The 23,546-nt window shown below is 42.9% G+C and overlaps 1 protein-coding gene across 1 annotated transcript in view; it reads left to right on the top strand.

The window, feature by feature from the left end:
• Window positions 1–3,969: 3,969 nt before the first annotated feature.
• LOC137341820 (solute carrier organic anion transporter family member 1C1-like) overlaps window positions 3,970–23,546 on the top strand; it is a 35,406-nt gene continuing 15,829 nt past the window's right edge. Inside the window, exons 1-8 of the mRNA XM_068005325.1 lie at window positions 3,970–4,130; window positions 8,605–8,746; window positions 8,836–8,968; window positions 12,056–12,183; window positions 12,275–12,421; window positions 12,514–12,612; window positions 15,016–15,246; window positions 18,863–19,027. Coding sequence (XP_067861426.1) covers window positions 4,044–4,130; window positions 8,605–8,746; window positions 8,836–8,968; window positions 12,056–12,183; window positions 12,275–12,421; window positions 12,514–12,612; window positions 15,016–15,246; window positions 18,863–19,027 — 1,132 coding nt within the window. The 5' untranslated portion in view covers window positions 3,970–4,043. The remainder of the gene's footprint in view (window positions 4,131–8,604; window positions 8,747–8,835; window positions 8,969–12,055; window positions 12,184–12,274; window positions 12,422–12,513; window positions 12,613–15,015; window positions 15,247–18,862; window positions 19,028–23,546) is intronic.

The raw sequence follows: 23,546 nt of genomic DNA, 5'->3' as shown, positions 1-23,546 counted from the left end.
AGTACTTAATTGACTGTAAAGAGTTTTGGCATGTCCTAAAGTCATGAAAGGCACTAAATAAATGCAAGTCTTTCTTTTCGTAACATTAAAGGGATGAGGTCACTTAAAGGTAAGTGATGACATACGGGGATAAAATAAAATCTTGTCATGTAAGTAAGCTCTGTTGAAAGGTATGTCAGGAAGCCAGTGTTCTACCACTGGTTCCTTTCAGATCTGGAACAGGAGCCTGGCAGCATAACCTGTGTCCCATGACAGAACAGCACCTTGTATTGCTCTCATTGGGTTTTGCAAGTATCAGGACGGCTTGCAGCTAGCGAGCTTGAGGGTGTAACAACGGGTCAGCCACTGTTCACAGGTGAGGAGGAGCAAGGGGTGTGACAAAGGAGAAGCAGGAACTTTGGAGAAGGCCTAGCATAGTGTCAGAATATAGACAGCCTCCGTGCTGCCTGCAAAATGGCATTATTTGGGTTAAAACCTTTAACCCTTGCACAGGTCATTGCCTCAAACAGATTTTATTTTGCCCCTTCCATTGACCGTTGAATGGAGTCCTGGGCCTGACAAATTGCCCCTGCATCTAACAGGCAGCCCCTGCCTCCAGCGTTCCATTGGGGCAAATGGAGAGAAACGTGGCAGAGGCCATCTCAATATGATTTGCAGGCACCTGCCCCCATACGGACGGGGGCATTTTATGCCACCGATGCCAGCGCTCCGCAAAAGTGTGGGAGGTCGGCGATAACATGGTAGTGTGTCCCCAAACACTTTTGTTGCCTAGTCCACTCCAGATCCCACCGGGAAACCAGTGGGATGAGGCTGGAATGCCTAGGCCCTTGTTTCCAATTTAGGAGTTTAAATCAGTTTTCAATGTTGAATAAAATCACTTTCCCTTTTATGGTTCAATGGTGACTTTATTTTAATGATTAGCTAAAACATTGTTTGCACAAAACCACCTGCTGTTTGTCCAAAAATTCCCACATCAGTACTCATAACTAAATGTCCATGTAATGGTCATCTGAATCATTTTAATTGTGCTTGCCAAACCAAAATCCAATAGCAACTGGAAGTAAAATCATCTGTAAATGCAGATTTCATAGTTCTTGGTGTTAAGAGTGAGCGATACAAAGATGTCTCTAAGATGTCAGACTTGGCCATTATTTGGAACTAATAGTGTTGTATGTTCAATAGAAAAATGAGAGGAAAGTCTGCACATTCCCTTTAGTAACCATTGTTTATGATTTTAAGTAGTCATTTAATTTAAATATGTAAAGAATCTAAATGCATTTTACCAATTCAAACCTGCCTGTGTTTCTGCACTGTTTCAGAAAGCTTTGTTTTCTGTGTATTGTTACATCTCTTGTAACCTTTCCCCCTGATAATGATGTTAAATATAAACCACTATGAACACTAGCTGATGCAGTACAGCAGCACGCAGTCCTTTCACCTCAAAGGCCTGGGTCAGATGCACCCCAGACTGAATTAACTTTTTTGTGGTTATAAGACTGCTTAGGTTGGGCAGATGGAACTCACCTCCTAGTGGATGGGTACACAGTCAATCATTGGTCGGGAATTTCCTCGGATCTGCTCCCTCTCCACCACCTGAAGTGCGGCAGAAACCCCCTTTACATGCGTGCAAAGTTACACCAACGGAGCAAGCACTGCTCTGAGGAAATTCCCGGTTGTTGTCTACAAATTGAGATACAAACTGGCAATCTCACTCACAAGAGAAGCCTTAAGGATGGACTGTGAGAGAAGGAGAAAAAAAAGTGCAGTAAGGGGCCATTGCTCCTTATGGCAGGTCTAAGGTATATCTTGGGAGTTGTATTAAAGGAGCTTAATTTTACATCTGGCTAGGCTGCCTATGACCTAGAAAGGCTTAAGGCAGACACTGGAGGGGTTCAGGCTACTGGGGGGGGAATCCATCTCAGGTGACAACGCGAAACTGGCAAATCGGCCTCCCGTTCTACACTCCGCCTGATTTTGGATTAGAAATTTGAGCAGAGTGTATGACGGGCTGCCGATTCGCTAGCCCCCTTTTGGCGCTAACGCCCAAACCCAATTTCACCCCCACTGTGTCCCGTGAACACAGTGATGGTAAATGGCTGTATTGTTCACTTGGGATACTCCTCCATCCAGATTACGCCATACATAAGGTTATATTTCAGTTTATAGGTTATACGGGCTTGTCTGTGGAATCAGGCCATTGAGCTGGACACTAGAATAAATATTTGGGGAGCGGCCGGTGCCTCAGGTCGCTCCCCTCGCCCAATTCCTTCTTACTTGCCCTTCATCTCTCTGCTTCGAGCTATTATTTGGCCTACATAACAGCACAGTGGGAGCACCTTCACCACACGGGCTGCAGCGGTCCAAGACAAAGTCCCATCACCACCTTCTCAAGGGCAACTAGGGATGGGTAATAAATGCCAGCCTTCCCAACGATGCCCACAACCCGAGAATTTAAAAAAAAGTTCTCTGAGACTTTTTTTTAAAAATGAAAAGTGCGGTATAAATGGCTTTTGTTGAAATTTACCATCAACAATAAGTCAGTTCACTTGCATGGGTCAAGTGACTGGTTTCTTCCAGTCAGAATAGCGAACTTGAAAAATGTAATCTTGCATCTAATTGAATGCAAACATATCCAGTTTTAATGACCATGGGGTAAATGTATTACCAGAATCCCGTTCAATACACTTACACGTCCCACAGTTCAGTCCCCAGATCTACCTCTTCCTCGTTACTTTACACGTTTCTGCCAAAATGGCCATTTAAATGAAAATGTACTCACAAGAAGAAGCTGAATAGTTTAAGTGATTACTTGCAAGGCGTAATACCCTTGCACCTTTAATTGGGCTGTTAACAGTTGCGGCAGTCATTTGAGGAGCGAGTTGCTGAAAGATGTACAAGGAATTTGCAGGAAGTAGAACGGTAAGTACAAGTTGTGTCTTTTTAATCTTCAAATGACGTGCGGAAAAATCGACTGGTTAATACAGTGTTTGACTGATCTTAAAGAGGAACTTGTATTTATTTTGCACCGTCGCTCTCAGAACATCCCAAATGCACTTAAAGCAGCGTTGGGTGAGTGTCATTCATTCAAAGTTGAAATCAAGTTGCAATTTTATGTAAATAGAATCCCCCCCCTCTCAAAAGTTTACTTCTTGCATCTTTTTCCAATATGTAACTTCCATTCATTTCACTTTTTTTACATTCTTGCGAGTGGTTTATGCCCTAGTGGCTCACGTATTAACATTTAAAGGGAGAAAGCTCTAATTTATGTTGTGAGTTAATTAGTTGCAAAATTATTACACCGTTCTGATGTAGAACTTTAAAAATGTATTTTATAAATGTATTGGAACTTTAAATCATTAAACGTGTCGCAGTTCAGCATAACAAACGAAAACTATCCCGCTAAATGCTTGTACTGTAACCTTCTGCCTTAATTCATCCTTAATAAGTTGGGCTGAAAGGCATATTTGTGTAAGGAGATCACATGTTTATAAGCCTTATCACGTGTCCATTTTTAATACTTTTTCCGAATGAGCAACGGTGTTGCTTTGCTTTCCTGAGATTTCTTGGGGTTTCATCCCTCTGGAAACCGACGAGATATCAGAGGCCATTCCTTCTCCCCCTGGTCTTGAGATTCCAATAATGGTCAATCTTGGGAATGTTCCTCACTTAAATCAGAGCAAAGCTGAGTTCCCAGCGAGTCATGGGAAGAGTTAATATCATAATTTGGTTTCAGGAGTTAAAGGTAAGCGGGATTTCAGTGCGTTGATCATTAATGGCAGTGGGGTGGGCTCATTGGCGAGAGTCCTGTCATCAAAAAGAACTGCTCAGCCTCTCTTCTACCAGGGCTTCAAGTAAGGCAAGTTTGCACTTATTCCATGCTAAATTTAATAATTTCTCGTTATTTTGTACCCATTTGTTTACTTTCGTTGCTAAGCCGAAATATTTGCCTTGTTTTACATTTGTAGAAATCACTTTAGAGTTTCTTTATCGAGTGCAACCCACCCAAATTGTCACTTAATTTATCCACCGCTTGAAGCTACAAAATGGAAAATCCACTCAAGGAAAAGGATGATTCGACGACCGAGTTCCCGCCCGCAAAAGAGAAACACTCCCGATTTAATAACCTCAAGGTAGGGGAACATTGAATGCACTGTAAAGCTGTATGAGCCACAGGAAAAAATCACTGCATCACACCTGGGCCCAATAATCCCAACCCAAGAGACGGTCCGTATACATTCAGCAAAATGTACCATAATGTCCACAGTTTTTTTATATAATGCTGCAAATATACATTTTTTTAAAAAAAAGTTGTTCTTTTAATCAGTGGCGGATATTTGGGCTCGTGTGTATGTGTGTGTTCTGGATAAGTTAACATATCACACTTCTAGTTTGTTTAGTGTTAAAGTTCAGCTCTTGCAAAATCAAAACCGAAAAGTGTTTGCATTGAGAGTCCTTTCCATGCCAGACAAAGTCTGACATTAAGGGTGATCCAATGTGAATGTGGCAGCACAAACCCCATTGAATGCCTTCCAACTCTTAACAGTCCCCATCAGGGGACAATCATAGAAACATACAGCACAGAAGGAGACTATTCGGCCCATCGTGCCTGTGCCAGAACGTGTAAACTGTAAATTGAAACTTGGTTACATATACCCTTATGGTATGTTAATTCAGGCTCAGGATGCCAATTCAGTGCAGACAGATTAGCAAAATGCCATTCATTATATTGAACAATCTCAGTGAGACAGTTGCATACTAAAACCTTCGTTTTGAGACTTGGGCGTGCATATTGTTTACATTCACATGCCAACACTTCAGTTTGACTTAATTACGGTAACAAGGAAAATTGATGGCAAGGAAAATTTGACAGTTGTGGTGCGGGATGCTGAGTGGTGATGTGGCAAGTAGAACAGGAATTATGGTGGGTGTAGTAAGGGTGATTCACCATCGGATTGGATACCGAGTTACACTGGCATATGTCTGAATTAACACTGCCATGAAACCAATCCCTGAGATGACGTCAACTTGGATTGCCTTAAAATTGGAGTAAATATAGTGCATTTTGAGCTGATTGGGATACAGCCCATCTTTAGAAAAGAGTTGTACTATACCATAAAATGGAATATTTGTAGAGAATAAGCCTGAAAGTGAGCAACTCACTGGTTGGATGATTCCTTTATTGGTGACTTGCAATCAATTAGATCTAAGTGCCTTATTAAATGCCAATTGCCAATTACATTGAGGTGACTCTTTTTCTCCCACCCCACCCCAATCCCTCCCTCCCTCCCCCCCCCACTCCCCCTCCACTCCCTCATGTTTAGGAACTTCAATGGCAGCCATTAGGCCTTTGTCTTTGCTTGTAGCTCTTTGCTGGAATCAGTCCACTGGGTAACTAACAAATCAACTCTTTACATTGCAACCACATTCAGTCATAAGCTTCCTGATGAGGGAGGGCAGCATAATTAGGGATAGCCTGTCTTAATTTTGCAAAGTTCAAAGGATCATAACTTAATGCAAGATGATATTTACACTGAGTCAAGTTACCTTAATCCAGCCTCTACTAAATGTCAGAGAAGATGGGAGTGCCCACTTAAGCCCATTTACTTGGGTACAGCAGCATAGTGGTTATGTTACTGGACTAGTAATCCAAAGGCCTGGATTAATAATCTGGAGACATGAGTGACCACCATACAGTCCTTGTGGAGATGAAGTCCTGTCTTCAAACTGAGGACACCGTTCATCGTGTTGTTTGGCACGTCCACCGTGATAAATGGGATTGATTCAGAACAGACCTAGCAGCTCAAAACTGGGCATCCATGAGGCGCTGTGGGCCATCAGCTGCAACAGAATTGTATTCCAGCACAACCTGTAACCTCATGGCCCGGCATATTTCTCACTCTACCATTATCAACAAGCCAAGGGATCAACCCTGGCTCAATGAGGAGTGTAGAAGAGCATGCCAGGAGCAGCACCAGGTGTACCTAAAAATGAGGTGTCAACCTGGTGAAGCTATGACACAGGACTACATGCATGATAAACAGTGGAAGTAGCATTCTATAGACAGAGCTAAGTGATTCCACAACCAACAGATCAGATCAAAGCTCTGCAGTCCTGCCACATCCAGTCATGAATGGTGGTGGACAATTAAACAACTATCGGGGGGGGGAGGAGGCTCTGTGAACATCCCCATCCTTAATGATGACATAGTCCAGCATGTGAGTGCAAAAGACAAGGCTGAAGCATTTGCAACCATCTTGAGCGAGAAGTGCCAAGTGGATGATCCATCTCGGCCTCCTCCTGAGGTCCCCACCATCACAGAAGCCAGTCTTCAGCCAATTCGATTCACTCCACCTGATATCAAGAAATGGCTGAGTACACTGGATACAGCAAAGGCTATGGGCCGTGACAACGTCCGGGCTATAATGCTGAAGACTTGTGCTCCAGAACTAGCCACGCCTCTAGCCAAACTGTTCCAGTACAGCTACAACACTGGCATCTACCCGACAATGTGGAAAATTGCCCAGGTATGTCCTGTCCACAAAAAGCAGGATAAATTGAATCCAGCCAATTACCGCCCCATCAGTCTACTCTCAATCATCAGCAAAGCGATGGAAGGTATCGTTGACACTGCTATCAAGCAGCACTTACTCACCAATAACATGCTCACCGATGCTCAGTTTGGGTTCCACCAGGACCACTCGGCTCCAGACCTCATTACAGCGTTGGTCCAAACATGGACAAAAGAGCTGAATTCCAGAAGAGACGTGAGAGTGACTGCCCTTGACTGCATTTGACCGAGTGTGGCATCAAGGAGCCCTAGTAAAATTGAAGTCAATGGGAATCGGGGAAAACACTCCAGTGACTGGAGTCATATCTAGCACAAAGGAAGATGATAATGGTTGTTGGAGGCCAATCATCTTAGCCCCACAACATTGCTGCAGGAGTTACTCAGGGCAGTGTCCAAGACCCAACCATCTTCAGCTGCTTCATAATGACCTTCCCTCCATCATAAGGTCAGAAATGGGGATGTTCGCTGATTATTGCACAGTGTTCAGTTCCATTCGCAACCCTTCCGATAATGAAGTGGTCCGTGCCCGCATGCAGCAAGACCTGGACAACATCCAGGCTTGGGCTGATAAGTGGTAAGTAACATTCGCGCCAGGCAATGACCATCTCCAACAAGAGAGAGTCTAACCATCTCCTCTTGACATTAAATGGCATTAGATTTGCTGAATCCCCCACCATCAACATCCTGGGGGTCGCCATCGACCAGAAACTTAACTGGACCAGCCATATAAATATTGTGGCTACAAGAGCAGGTCAGAGGCTGGGTATTCTGCGGCGAGGAGGTGTCCTGACTCCCCAAAGCCTTTCCACCATCTACGAGGCACAAGTCAGGAGTGTGATGGAATATTCTCCACTTGCCTGGATGAGTGCAGCTCCAACAAGACTCGAAGCTCGACGCCAGCCAGGACAAAGCAGCCTTCTTGATTGGCACCCCGTCCACCACCCTAAACATTCACTCCCTTCACCACTGGCGCACCATGGCTGCAGTGTGTACCATCCACAGGATGCACTGCAGCATCTCGCCAAGGCTTCTTCGACAGCACCTCCCAAACCCACGACCTCTACCACTTAGGACAAGGCCAGCAGGCGCATGGGAACACCACCACCTGCACGTTCCCCTCCAAGTCACACAACATCCTGACTTGGAAATATATCGCTGTTCCTTCATCATCGCTGGGTCAAAATCCTGGAACGCCCTTCCTAACAGCACTGTGGGAGAACCTTCACCACAGCGGTTCAAGAAGATCTGATGAAATGACTATCTGCCCAATTTTCCCACTTTACATAAGAAGCAGGAGTAGGCCGTACAGCCCTTCGAGTCTGCTCCGCCATTCAAGGAGATCATGGCTGATTTTCGACCTCAACTCCACTTTCCCAATCCTCATATCCCTTGATTCCTTTAGAGTTGAAAAATCTATCGATCTCAATCTTGAACATATTCAAAGACTCAGCATCCACAGCCGTCTGGGGTAGAGAATTCCAAAGATTCACAACCCTCTGCGTGAAGAAATTCCTCCTCATCTCAGTCCTATATGGCTGACCCCTTATCCTAAGACTATGCCCCCTAGTTCTAGACTCTCCAGCCAGGGGAAACGACCTCTCAGCATCTATCCTGTCAAGCCCTCTCAGAATCTTTTGTTTCAATGAGATCATCTCTCATTCTTCTGAACTCCAGAGAGTATAGGCCTATTTTACTCAATCTCCCTTCATAGGACAACACTCTCATCCCAGGAATCAATCTAGTGAACCTTCATTGCACCACCTCTAAGGCAAGTATATCCTTCCTTGGGTAAAGAGACCAAAACTGTACACTTAATTTACGCCAGTTAATTAAGTTTGTCTGGACTTATCAGAAAATTTACTCTACAGTCACAATTTCAGAGTAGGCAAGGCTATAGTCTAGAAGGGCCTCGCTTTCTCTGTTTTCTCCAGGCTTTAATTTCATTGGCAGACTTTAACACACATTTTTTGGTGATCGTTAATAGAAATTAATCCCATCAATATGTATTCATTTATAAATGTCTTGTATTTTCAAAGCTGTTTCTTGCAGTCTTGTCCTTCTTGTACTTTACCAAAACATTATCTGGGAGCTACATGAAGAGCGCAATCACACAAATAGAGAGACGTTTCGACATACCGAGTTCCCTAATTGGCATTGTTGATGGAAGCTTTGAAATCGGTAAGTATTGATTTGGGAATTCTGCAACAAAACGGGAATCTAAAATGCAAGTCATTAACAAGTTTTTTTTTTCTCCCTTTTTGGTTAAGGAAATTTGTTTGTGATTGCATTTGTGAGCTACTTTGGAGCGAAACTTCACAGGCCCAAGCTAATCGCCATTGGAAGCCTAGTCATGGCTCTAGGAACGATTTTAGTAGCTTTGCCTCATTTCTTCATGGGACGGTGAGTTGTTTTTATTATTACAAACAGTTTATAACGAGTATTTCTCTGACTTTGTGTGCCAGGCAGGGAGCTTCACTTTCTGGTAAATCAAGCCCATGCTATTTTCTGACCATTTAACTAGACAGAAAAATCTTACCAGATCTCTGATATGTGCTGCCAGTGAGCAAAAATTTCCCCATCTGGAGTGTGAAGTCGGAAAGTTATCCCTATAAGTTTCCACATAGTTTAATTCATAATCATATTTTCCCCTAATCAGACTAAAATAGAAAGAAAAGCTTGCATTTATATAGCGCCTTTCATGACCTCAGGATGTCCCAGAGTGCTTTACAGCCAGTGAAGTAATTTTTGAAGTGTAGTCACTGTTGTAATATAGGATACGCAGCAGCCAATTTGTGCACAGTTAGGTCCCACAAATTGCAATATGACAATGGCCCAGAATTTGCTGGAGTGGAGCATCTCGTGACATGCCCCATTTGTTAGATTTGTTTCCTGACCCTTCAGCTCAAAAAACATTTTTTGCACCGCAAATTGCTTCAAGTGTGAGCTGATAATGGCATAGCAAGATCATTGCAGTGATTTATCTTCTTGTTAATTAAGTTTCACTCAAGTGTTAATCAGTATTGGAGCTTGTTCCATGTATTCCGGGACCTTGAACAGCATGACCTACACGTCTGTCTCCTTATGCAATGAGATTTAAGGATTGAGAAAGAAACAGAGGAATGATGGAGAAGGAAATAGGGTTAATTAGAGTCAAATTAGGTATGGAAAGAGAAATAGAGGGAAAGAAAAATTGGATTAGGAGAAAAGAGACAAAGGAAAAGTAAGAAAAAAAATTTTTTAAATGTAAAGTTTTAAAAACCTAAAGAACAATTTACAACCTGCAAGAATGAGACTCCACAGTTTCAATTGTTCCCTTTCTGGGCCGGAAAGTTTGAGTGGCATTGCAGGAGCATAAATCATTAAGTACCAGCCCTGACTTTCTGTAGCGAGTTTAATTCGTTTTAGGAGCACAAATACAGCAATTTCATGAAACTCACAGGGAGACTGAAGGCAAGGCTAACGGCAGAGTGGCGCAAATCGACCAGCAATTTGTACCAATTCACATTTCACAGGGTATCTCTTCTTCGCCATAACTTGCTGGACGATTTACACACTAATAACGGTGTGCGCATTAAACTCACCGCTATTTTGCCAGCAAATTCTGGCCCAAAGTTGGGGCTCCGTCGATCTGGAATGTAAGTTAAAACAATGGAAATAAATGAGTAAGCACGAAGAAGGATTAGTCACTTACATCTTTGTGGGGAAAGGGGTGTAGAGAAGTAGCAATGCAGTTTCTCAGTGGGATAATACATGGAACAAGCTATCACTGTCTTTAGCTCCAATATTGATTAACACTTGAGTGAAACTTAATTAACAAGAAGATAAATCAAAATTATTGTATAATTATATTGCCTCTTTTAATTTAAAAAATAGTGTAGAAATTCAGTAACATTTTAACTATTGAATTTTGTTTAACTTTATAACATCAGCGAGCCTGATTTTCAGTTTAATTTTGCTTGCTGAATACTGTGTAGTAGACCGGGCCAGAAATTCAGTGTGCAGTGTGAAATCACAGGAGCTGACACTGAGATACACCCACTTTTATCCGGTGCACACTCTGGGGCCAGTTTTATGAATGAGTGCTACTTTCAAGCAGCCTCACTTGCCGGCCACGCACATCAGGAAGTCACAGACGTGCTGCTGGTAAGGAGGAATTTCAACCCCTTGTGAAATTAAAGGCAGCTCTCCCTTAATGTCACCTATTTCATCAATTATAACTGACGAGCAGATCTCCTGTGGTGATGCTCATGGCGAGTTGGAGGATACACAGTCTGTGACAGTGGGGGTAGTTATATCATTTGGAGGAAAACATCAGGACCATTTTTTTTACTGGTGTTTTGCCTAATGAATTCTATGATTCTGTCCCATATTCTGTGCAAACCATTGATAAGTTTTTATATTTTTTTCCCTGGAACAAGCTTTTGGCCTAGTGGTAGCATTCCCGCCTCTAAGTCAGAAGGTGCAGCAGGGATACTCGCGTCCTGTGGATGTGGGTGCCCCTCCTCATCATATGGGCTTTGGAAGCTCATAAACCTCCCCCGCCCCTTCCTGCTATATAGGACGAATTCCCCTATCGCCTGGTATAAAGATGGTTACTACCAATGGAAGGAATGTTCATGTCAGTCTGTGAATCAGCCTGTGAATCCTTCCAATACTCCACAATATTCTCAAGGGAAGAGTGCGAAGATCGAAAACAACAGTCCTGTACATATATATCTTTGTCAGTTGTAAGGTTCAGAATACACAATGAGTTGTACGAGTAGGAGTTAGATATCAGCTATTTAAAAGTACTAGTTAGGGGGTAGGATTTGGTAACACTGGGGGATAGTCCTGGAGACAGACAGCACAGCAGTGGGGTTGCTGGTTTTTCACATTATGGGGAGGAGATCCTTTAGTACCTCTGTATTGGACTGCTGACAATATTTAGCACCGATGTAATTCCACTAATATCTTGGAAACTTGGCCCTAACTTAAACTATATAGAATTTCACCTACCAAGTACAATTAACAGAAAGTAAAATCATACCCATTGTAGAATGTTGATGCTGTTATTTACTGGAGGATCTAATGTATGGTACTTGCATAATAAAAGCATTGATCCGGCTGATGTTAGATGAGTAAATTCATTGGCGCCCCTCTCTAGGGAGTGGTGTTTGAAGGCTAGAGGCTCAGTCACCCTCCCACTGCCTTCAAACGCAACTCTCCATTGGGAGCATGAAATTTACTCTTAACGCTGGTCTCATTTTCACTGTGTGTATACTTATAAATTGCTTTTGTAATATATATAATTAGCTATTACATAGAATTACATAGCAATTACACCCCAGAAACAGGCTGTTCAGCCCAACTGGTCTATGCTGGTGTTTATGCTTCACACCAGCCTCTTCCCACCCTACTTCATCTAAACCTATCATCATATCCTTCTATTCCTTTCCCCCTCATGTACTTATCTAGCTGCCCCTGTTGACAATGGTTTTCTTGCTCCAGCTACAACTATGAAACGGCACTTACGTTTTCAAGCAATTCAACTATGAGTACGTCTCAGTGTTCAAGTGCGCCAAACAGCACGTTAACCTCTGCACCTGAGGCGACCTCTTCATCCGTGCTCCGTTCTGGTAAGTGTACCAATGGAGTTGAACATCTTTGATCTAAATTGAGTAATTTTACGAATAGGATGTTTTCAGACATACCAGATATTTTTGTCAGGTTGTGAGACAGAGGCAGGCTCCTCCATGTGGATATATGTATTCCTTGGAAATCTTTTGCGAGGAATCGGTGAAACGCCAACTGGACCCTTGGGAGTATCTTATCTTGACGATCACGCCACAGAGGAAAATGCTTCTTTTTATATAGGTAACTTCAAATTATTATGAAATTATCTCAATATTTGATAAACCAAATATGTTATCGGCATATTGAGAAACCTTTTTTTGTTTGTGTTTTAGGAATTTTGCATACAGTAGCCCTCATAGGCCCGTTGTTTGGATATTTACTGGGATCGTACTGTGCCAAGCTTTTTGTTGACATTGGATTTGTTGATTTGGGTAAGGAAAGTTTAAATGATTTTTTTTCTTACTGTTGTGGTTGGGTGATAGTCAGGTGACATGTTCATTGTGCCAGCCTGACCATTACTGTGCAGGCCCCACGTGATTTTGCGGGGTTTGCTTTATATGCGTAATGTGAGCCAGTTCCCAGGTTGAACCTGGCATTGGGAGTTCAACAGAGGAGGGTGGGAAGTTAAGTGTAAACAGCCCTTAAAGTGCAGCTTACAAGGGGTGATGGGGAAATTTAAAGGGATGCTTCCTTTTGACCTTGAAGGTAAGTGGCTGTATATGAGGACAAAATTCAGCCTTTGTAAAGGCTGCTTGGATTAAGAAAAAATGGCTGACGCAGGATATTTGATGGCTGGAAGGAACCTTTGGCCAAGGCATAGTGGTACAGCAGTCTCGCCCACTGCTTGATACCTGGCGACGTGGGGATGGTGCTGAAGGAGTAGATGGCCAGGAGAATGAACATGTCCTCACTGAGGCACCCTCCTTATATACCAGCATGCCTGGAAGGAGGCAGAGCCATAGAACTTGAGGGCTACTGTCACTGGCAGTGCCAGCCCTATGGTATGTGTTGGCTGCAGGCGTCCTTGCAGGAGATGGCACAACCTTCCCCCCCCCCCCCCCCCCCAATGATTTGGAGCGTAGATGTCTGCCTATGAATGCAGGTGTAAGGGTACAAATGGGTGGGCACAGTCTGCCTCTGGTGCAGCCTGACCTGCCTGGCATCACTGCATTGTTCCTCCTATTTGCTTAGAAAACACAAGTGAAGGGCTATTCCATTGGGGCCACCCATTGTGCCCAATATTGTGGGCGTAACAAAAAAAAATAATGGGAGTACCACAAGATTTGGTACAAAGCATTCTCGGCAATTAACTATAGGCAGTGGTGGGGCTGGGGGGGAGGAACATAAAAACTGAAACAATCAAGCTCGCAATACAGCAGTAAATCTTCTTGTAGGCCTCTATTCAAGAAACTTCTGCCCATAGCATAGACTCTACCATCCAGGGATATGGGCATGTTTATGTATTCCATACAAACGCTGGGGAAATTCTGTCTGGCCATCTAAGTGATGTAATGGGGCCTCATTTAAATGTTGCAGTTAAGAAACTGTTGGGTGTCTTTGGTTCCACGTGACCACCCAACCAGAAAGTGAAGTGGGGTGTTTATTTCCGATTGGTTAGGTCCACTTATAGCCGTTTATCTTGCGTGACCGGTCAGCAAATCTACCTTATTGTCAGTCTAGCTGTGGCAGTACAAATTGGAGAGAATATGGCCTAGGGCGGCCTGTTTTATTGACAGGGCCCCTCAGATTACCATGAATGTTATCTGGGCAAAACTCTGCCCCCGACCTCCAACTATAACTTCTAATATTAGAGCAATCAAACGCTCTGCACTCTCTTTTCTCTTTAGCATTAGAATGTCGGCCTTGGGAGCTCTTGTTTTAAACTCAAATTTTGAAAGTTGCCCTTATACCGATTCTGCTGGTACTGCAGCCAGTGTGAAGTTGAAGCCAGGCAACCCTTCAAGTGACTCCCACCCCCTCCCTTGCAAACCTGGCACTGGTCCAGCCTTAGTTATACTGCTCGTAGTGCATGACTGAGATACGCAAACTGCTTTGCAGCAACACGTCATGTGCACTGCAACCGTTATATTTTTAAGTCTTGGCTTCAAACCACAGGCTGGAATATTTGTTGGCGTCTGATGTCCGTATTCTGTATTTTTCAGATGACTCCCTGTTGGCTTTCAGTTTATTCTTCATTATTGTCAACTCCCATCTACAAAACAGCAACGAGTACATTCAATTAGAACTATTAACTTGTAAGGTTCCCTTTCCAGTTAATAGAATTACAACTTGTTTTGAAGTCTGTTTCTCTACATGTTTTTTTTTATCCTGTCCCAGCTGTGTCAAGTCGGATTTAGTTTCAGTGACAATCATGGAGATTTGCGATTGAATGTAACCTCTGGTTCACCACTAAACAGCTCCGTTGATTTGAATGGGCTGACAGTCTAGGTCATTGTTTTGAGAAGTCTGTCACTCTGATCTATTTTAACTAGTGGCTTCAGTTGTACCCAGGATGGGTAGCAGTGAGCTTCCAGCCAATGGGAAATTGGCTGTTTCTCGATGCTGTGCATAAATTTAAATATTCAGCAGGAGTGAGTTTTTACCTCCAGCATGTCAGTTGAGGGGCATCAAGTGTACAGGAAAGAGCGAATATTGGTGGTGGGACAATGCTAATCTTAACTAATTCCAGTCACAGAGTGAGGATCAGAATACCTGTTGACTTGTCCCTTTTTGCACTGACCTTCAATTCTAATCAATGGCCAATGCATGGTTATAAATTGGATTTAAATAAAACCATCTCCAATGTAACATGTTCTTGGACATCTGTTTTATAGACAGAATCACAATTACTTCGAAGGATGCAAGATGGGTCGGTGCTTGGTGGCTTGGGTTTTTAATTTCCGGAGCGATTGCCAGTCTTTCTGCCATACCATTCTGGTTCTTTCCAAAGTCTCTAACAAAAGAACTAAAAAACAAGTCCTCTGAAAAGATGAAGTTCATCAAAGAGGATCAAAGTGAACCTGTAGGAAGCAATCCTAAACCAACGATTTCCACAACGAACAAGGGTAAGTACCAAAAATACTGCCATTTTCTGCTAACATGCCAAAAATCAGTGTTATCCATTGCTTCATTAAACAAACAATACCAGTGGGATCTTTTTGTTGTGATGTATTTAATTTTCCCAACGAACAAACTTGCATTTATATGGTGCCTTTCACGACCTGAGCACACCCCATAGCGCTTTACAGCCAATGAAGTATTTTTGAAGTGTAGTCACTGTTGTATTGTAGGGAAACGTGGCAGCAATTTGTGTACAGCAAGGTCCCACAAACAGCAATGAGATAAATGACCAGATAATCTTATTTTAGGTGTTGATTGAGGGGGAAATATTGACCAGGTCACCAGAAGAACTCAACTGCTCTTTGAAAATAGCCGTGGATCTTTTGCGTCCATCTGAGAGGGCAGACGGGGCTTTGGTTTAACATCTCATTCAAAAGACAGCACCTCCATTAGTGCAGCACTTCCTCAGTACTGCGAGTGTCAGCCTGGATTATGTGCTCAAGTCTCTGGAGTGGGGCTTGACCCATGATCTTCTGACTCTGAGGTGAGAGTGCTACCTTTGAGACAAGGCTGAGACCATTTTTTTCCCATTTACTTTATAATCTCCCCTCACTTTCAAGACCCAGGTGTGTGTGTTTCATACTCACACCTGTTATGTAGCTGCCACTAGGAGAAGCCCAAGAGAACCACTGTCTGACTTGCTTAGTTGACTTCCCCTCCATGGAAGTGTGATGTATTGTCCCATTACCCAGGCTTCTATTGACCTACGTCCCTGTAAAAGCATATTGAGATCAGGATTTCCCTGCGCAAACCTCCATCCTTCACATCAGCACTACAATCTGTTGCTGCAGCAACACATTAGACTGCAGCAGCACTCCCATGTTACTTAAATCTGATGGGATGCCTCATAGGTGTCATTCATTCCCATTTTGCTACTTCAAAAATGAGCATTTCAAAAAATGGTGAGACATTCCTTGGAAGTGTAGACTACTTTGTTTTAAGCATCTGTTATAGGGAAAGTCTTTGGAAATATTTGAGATTTAGTGGTTCAACATTTGGGAAATATTATAGAAAATGGTAGAAATCCACAACCGATCAGTCAGCATTTACAGAGAAAAGTCAAGTTAATGACATTTCCAGTGTGTAACCCTTCATCAGATCTGATCAAGGGTTACACTCCCTGAAAGGTCATTGAGCTGCCTTCACTCTTCACAGTTGCTAACTGACCTGCTGCATATTTCCAGCATTTGCAGATTCTTCTTTTTTTACTTGAAAAAGTATAGCTCATGTAAGGACATTCAATGTGATTTAGGAGAGAGATCACATTTAACCAGCTAAGTTTTCAGACATTATTGACACGATCTCCAAGGGAAATGCAGGCAATACCATGTACTTGGATTTTCAGACCGATTTTGCTAAAATCCACATTACTGATTATTGGCCAAAGTAAGGAGTTAGAGAATAGAAGGCACTGGATAGAAAATTGGCTTAAAAATATGAAAGGTGGAATCACAGAAATAGAAAATTTTCAGGCTGAAAAGTGGTTATTAGTGGAGAATGTAAGGGCCCTTTTACTGTTCTTGATGAATATTTGAGAGTCAGTATGGGTTTGCAAAGGGTAGGTCATGCCTGACTAATCTAGTTGAATTTTTTGAAGGAGGTCACTAGCACGGAGGTTAGGGGAGTGTCTATGGATGTTCCTATTTGGACTTTGAGGCATTTGAGATTAATAGCAAAAGTGAAAACATGCAGAATTGGAAGTGACCTTCCGATGTGTTGGAATTTGGCTGGGAGGCAGGAGACAGCGATTAGGGATAAAGGGAATGTCCTCTGATCGGCGGGATGTGACAAGAGATGTTCCCCGGGGATCTGAATTGGGACGATAGCTTTTCACCAGCTATATCAATGATTTGGTTGAAGGAATAGAGAGTTGTATATTCAAGTTTGTAGATGACATTAAGTTAGAAGGCCCAATAAGTTATGGGAGCAGGAAGTTACAAAGAGACATAGATAGATTAGGTGAGTGGGCAAAACTGTGCAAATGGAATTCAGTGTGAGGTCATCCACTTTTGATCCAAGAAAGACAACTTGGAATATTTTCCTAATGGTGAGAAACAAGAAACTGTGGAGAAGCAGAAAGCTTTGGGTGTCCATGCACACACATCATTAAAAGCTAGTGGATAGGTACAAAACGTAATCAAAAAGGCAAGTGGAATGTTTGCCTTTGTCTCAAGGGGATTGGACTACAAAGCGGAGGAAGTTATGCTTTGGCTGTGTAGAGTTAGTCAGACCCCATCTGGGGTATTGCACTCAGTTCTGGGCACTGCACCTCAGAAGGATTTATTGACCTTGGAGAGGTACAGCGCAGATTCACCAGAATGATACCAAGGTTTAAATTATGAGGACAGGTTGGATAAATTTGGCTTGTATTCTCTTGAGTTTAGATAGTTGAGGGTTGATCTAATCGAGGTGTTTAAAATGACAAAAGGATTTGATAATATAGATACAGAGAAACTATTAGAGCTAAGCCATTTAAGAGTGAAATCAGTAAACACCTTTTCAAAGGGTAGTGGAAATGTGGAACGCTCTCCCCAGAAGACTGTGAATGCTGGCTCAATTGAAATTTTCAAGTCCGATGTTAATAGATTTTTGTTGCGAAAGGGTATCAAGGGATTTGGATCAAAGGTGGGCAAATGAAGTTGAGGTACAGATCAGCCATGATCTGATTGAATGGCTGACTGGCCTACTGCTGTTCCTATGACCTAGAGGAGAGCATAGTAAGCAAACTCTCCATGTTTGCAGATGGTAGCAAAATAGGAATCAGGCAAATAATAAACAATATAACCAGATGCAGAAAGCTTTCAATCTTTCATGTGACTGGGTCAATAGGTGACAGATGCAATTCAATGTGGACAAATGTCATACAAATGAAGATGAAAGCAAGGAACCATTGTAAAATAAATGGATTAACACCTGCATTAAAAGTGCACAGAGGAATTTAGTGTGAGCATGTTTGTTCGTACTTGTACCCCCAAAGACCCTTGATTTTTTTTTTATTCGTTCGTGGGGATGTGGGCGTTGCTGGAAAGGTCAGCATTTATTGCCCATCCCTAATTGCCGTTGAGAAATTGATGGTGAGCCGCCTTCTTGAACCGCTGCAGTCCGTGGGGTGAAGGTTCTCCCATAGCTTTTTGCATAGATTTAGTCCTGCTATGCTGCGGACATAAGTCTGACTGCTTTAAGCTGGGAATCTTTTTTTCTTGAAACTAAAAATGTTGCTCGCTGTTTTAAGGGCTGTTTATTTTTAGTTTTTAAAAAGGAAAATTGGGGGTGTGCAGAACTTACTGCTGAATCCACCTCCCATTAACAACATGCTTGCGAGGAATACTCCGTTCCTGCTCACATGGGCACTCAGGAAATGGGACAGGAGGCACAGGACCACTGCCCTAAATCTCTAATAAATCCTAATTGGAAAATGGGCAGCAAAATATTGCAGTAAATTCCAAAAGTGGACATTGGCACTGGAATTTGAGGAGTTCTTTTCCTGAAATATTTGGAATATATTCAAACTAAGTTCCACTGGGTTATCTGAAATAACTCTTGCATTTTCTTGCTTTCCAGGTTTTTTTTCTTCATTGAAAGCGCTGTTTTCAAACCCCATCTACGTCTTGTATTTATTGTCAATCATCGTACAATACAATTCTCTAATCGGCATGTTGACCTTTAAACCCAAGTTCATTGAGCAGCAGTACGGACAGTCAGCATCCAAATCAAACTTCGTGATCGGTTTGTATTGCTATTGTACATATATCTGTGCAGAACAATCTATTCAATATTTTCCTCCCTTTTATTCTGGCATGTAACATTTGTGGCCAATGGAAAAGGTCCATGATTTGCTCTCAAGCCAGTAGCCATGCTACTCTAAACCAGACAGCAGAAGAAATATGCTGGTACAGTCATGATGGGCCGAATGGCCTCCTGTGCTGCATGATTCTATGTGCTAGTGATCCAGGGGTTGACTCTCGCTCCTGATTTTCTCTTCCTTGCTGTAGGGAAGTGACTGGCTTCTTTTACTCTCCTCCCTTTAGTGACAGGATCTCCAAGGCATATGGCCTTTAGTGTTCCAATACATAATGGCAGTGGGCTGCCTATTGCTTGACATTCAAGCTCAGAGACAATGCCTTGTCAGTACTAGTAGGGTTTTCACTTAGTAACAATGCTTGATGCTAACGCTGGGCACCCAAAACAATTATATGTTCCATTCCCAAGAAATAACATCCTTGAATTTGTAGAGCACAAAAGGGAGCAGTCAATGTAAGTGGTAGTGAAATGAATGCTCAAACGTATGTAATTGCCACAAAAACTAGGCAAATAGAATTGGTGGGCATGTTTTGAAAGTCAACCATGGCTCAGTACTAGCACTCTGAGTCAGAAGGTCGTGAGTTCAAGTCCCACTCCAGAGACTTGAGCACAATATCTAGGCTGACACTCCCAGTGCAGTACTGAGGGACATTACGAGAGTGGCTACACTTCAAAAATGTTTCATTGGTTGTACAGAATTTTGGGACGTCCTGAGGTTGTGAAAGGCGCTGTATAAATGCAAGTTCTTTCTTCATAACTTGCTAGCTTGGGGAATGTTGAGGTTTAAAATTCATCAGCGTGAATGGCACAGGCTGCTGAGAAGCTTCATCAGTACAGAAATGTTCGTGAGAAAGCAGGGTAGATTGTAGTTTCTACGAGCTGGACATCAAGCATTGCCTAGGCAGAGCACAGATTGGGAAACCGCTTGCCAGGGACATTCCCTTTACCGAACCTGCTGGATTCACTTGAACGGAAGGGACGTCGGTCTGGTTCTGTTATTAGCACATGATCCACCGCGTGCAGACCCCTCCTAAAAGATTTTCCTTTCTGCTCTACGCCCAGGAGGTAAGGATAAAAATCTACCCCTGAATCTTTATTTTAAAAAAAATTGGCAAATCTTTTTTTCATTTGTTTACAGTCGTGTTATTCAATGGGATTCATCTCACTGGAACATATAATCAAAGCTACTGGCTTATGTTGCCTGAGTGTGTCAAATTCCATGGAATATTTAATCAGCGTGTTGAGGATTACTCAATTCTGTCTATTTTTCTATGAAAGCTGTCAAACAGTGGCCTTGATCATAATGTAATGGGGATCGGGCGGGAAAGTGGAGTTGAGGTGAAGGTTAGCCATGATCTTATTGAATGGCAGAGCAGGCTCGAGGGGCCGTATGGCCTACTCCTGCTCCTATTTCTTAGGTTATATTCTTATGCTACTTTCAAGTGATGCTGTAAGTGATTTAAAAATGGTGTATCACGGTTCTTCCTCAGCCAAAAAAAAATTTGCAGTACAGTTTTTCACAAAAGCTTAAATGTTTTGTGATGCTCTCTAATTAATCTGTGAGCTCTGAATTAATCTGAATGTGTACATTCATATCAACCTCTATTGTGCAACCCACAACCAATGCTCGTGAAGTGAGAGACTGCTGCAAGGCAGAAGATGATGAGGCTTAACTCATTTAAAAAAAAAATTCACACAATTATACAGCACTAGAAGGAGGCCATTCGGCCCCTCAAGCCTGTGCCGGCTCTTTTGAGAGAACTATCCAATTAGTCCAACACCCCTGTTCCTTCCCCATAGCCCTGCAGAGTAATTCTCTTACTCTGTCCAAAAAAACAATTTTTTATGTGGCCTTGCATGTTTCGTATATATGTGTAACCTGAAATACTCCGAGACTCCTGCAGGACCATTCTGAGGGTGGGGAAGAAGAATTCTGTAGAATTGCACATCATTTGAAATGTCACCCTTTTAGTTGATTCACGCTTAAAAGAACGAGTCATGAGTTTCACGGAGTTTTACACTAATACATTCCCCACTCCCTTCACCCCGCTATTGGCAGCCGTGCCTTCAGCCGTCTAGGCCCTAAGCTCTGGCATTCCCTCCCTCTCTCCGACTCGCTCCTTTAAGACACTCCTTAAAACCTACCTCTTTGACCAAGCTTTTGCCTCCTTTTTCTTGGTATCAGTTTTTTTTCAGTAGCGTTCCTGTAATGTGCCTTGGGATATTTTACTATGTTAAAGGCGCTATATGAACGCAAGTAGTTGTTGTAATGGATTCCAGATCATGTGAGGGTAATTTTAACCTAACCCACCTGGTGAGAATCTGACGTGATCGGATCAGCTGTCCCTTTTACAAACTGCCCAATTTTCCGTTGAGGTCAAAATGACTCCCATATATATATATATGAGTGTGATCGACTCAAACACAAACTCAGCTTCTGGGAACCTTCAAGGTAGAGCAATGACCACTAATGCCTTTTTAATTAAGAGTGGGGGTTTGAAGAGATGTTCATGTGATACCCAGCGTCAACATGAAACAATCTAATTTCGGGACAGTATGGGTACATGCAGAGTGTAACTCCCTCTACCCTGCCCCAACAATGTGCCATTTCTACCCCTCCCCGCCCAATTCAGAGAATAGCCTCCACTGCATCAGTGTGATACTTTCCCACTCCCGCAGCAGTCGTGATAACCCACTGTACCACCTACCCTGACTTGTTAGATAATATGATTGTACTCAAAGGTTCCCAGAGCTAATAATACCCTGCTTATTCTGAGATTGTGCTCCATTCTTTCATTTCTGATGCTAAAGGATTGCATGTTTAGCATGCAAAATGCCTCTTTAACTTGGATTCTGGAATTTTCCTTTAATTCTTCGCTACATATTATCAGCTTAATGGTTTTGAGTAGATTTTGGCATTCCCACTCCCATACATGCGTTTGTACACTCATTCCTCTAACATGATAGGAATCCATGCCCGGGTTTAGACAGCAGATGTTAGACACTAGGTGGCAATGCAGTCACGTTTCTGAGAAATTGAGCAGATCCTGTACCAGATGCTCAGTCACACATGGGTTTGTTAAACGGGCCACTGCAGTAAGGACCTTTTTCAAGTCAGAGATTCACAAATGATGGGCAATCCATATATAGAAACTATCAAATCATGGGTGCAATATCACCAATTGTCAAATCATGTGATTTTGGTTGAGACTTTGTTCATTGATGTGCACTATGCATTGGTGGGAAATAATATTATTTGTTCATGGGATGTGGGCGTCGCTGGCGAGGCTAGCATTTATTGCCCATCCCTAATTGCCCTAGATAAGGTGGTGGTGAGCCGCTTTCTTGAACCGCTGCAGTCAGTGTGGTGAAGGTTCTCCCACAGTGCTGTTAGGAATTTTGACCCAGCGACAATGAAGGAACGGCGATATATTTCCTTGTCGGGATGGTGTGTGACTTGGAGGGGAACGTGCAGTGGTGGTGTTCCCATGTGCCTGCTGCTCTTGTCCTTCTAGGTGGTAGAGGTCGTGGGTTTGGGAGGTGCTGTCGAAGAAGCCTTGGCGAGTTGCTGCAGTGCATCCTGTGGATGGTACACACTGCAGCCACAGTGCGCTGGTGGTGAAGGGAGTGAATGTTTAGGGTGGTGGATGGGGTGCCAATCAAGCGGGCTGCTTTGTCCTGGATGGTGTCGAGCTTCTTGAGTGTTGTTGGAGCTGCACTCATCCAGGCAAGTGGAGAGTATTCCATCACACTCCTTCAGACTGCACTGGCAATCAGGCAGCACTCCAGCTGCTAGGAACTATGCGATGTTAAACTTTATACTGAGAAATGGATAAGTAAACTTGATATATTGGCAAAAGAAACGGGGTGGGGGGAGATGAGATTTTTTTACGCAGCAAATTATGATCTGGAATGCACTGCCTGAAAGGCTGGTGGAATCAGATTCAAGAATAACTTTAAAAATGGAATTGAATATATACTTGAAAAGGAAAAAATCGCAGGGATATGAGGAAAGTGGGGGGGGTGGTGGGGGTTGCGGGGAAGAGTGGAACTAATTGGATAGCTCTTTCAAGGAGCCGGCACAGGCACAATGGGCCGAATGGCATAGGAATACAGGAGCATAGCAACAGGAATAGGTCACTCAGCCCCTCGAACCTGTTCCACTATTCATTGAGATCATGGCTGATCTGTATCCTAACTCCATTTACCCGCCTTTGCTCCATACCCCTTAATACCCTTGGCTAGCAAAAATCTTACCGACTTCAGATTTAAAATGATTAATTGAGCGAGCATCTACTGCTTTTTGTGGGAGAGAGTTCCACACTTCTACCACCCTTTGCATGAAGAAGTGTTTCCTAACTTCTCTCCTGAATGGGCCTGCCTCTGATTTTAAGGTTATGCCCCTCACCAGCGGAAAAAGTTTCTCTCTACCCTATCAATTTCT

This window comes from Heptranchias perlo, chromosome 24 (assembly GCF_035084215.1).
Source record: "Heptranchias perlo isolate sHepPer1 chromosome 24, sHepPer1.hap1, whole genome shotgun sequence".
Lineage (NCBI taxonomy): Eukaryota > Metazoa > Chordata > Chondrichthyes > Hexanchiformes > Hexanchidae > Heptranchias > Heptranchias perlo.
This window is presented reverse-complemented; position numbering and strand designations above follow the sequence as displayed.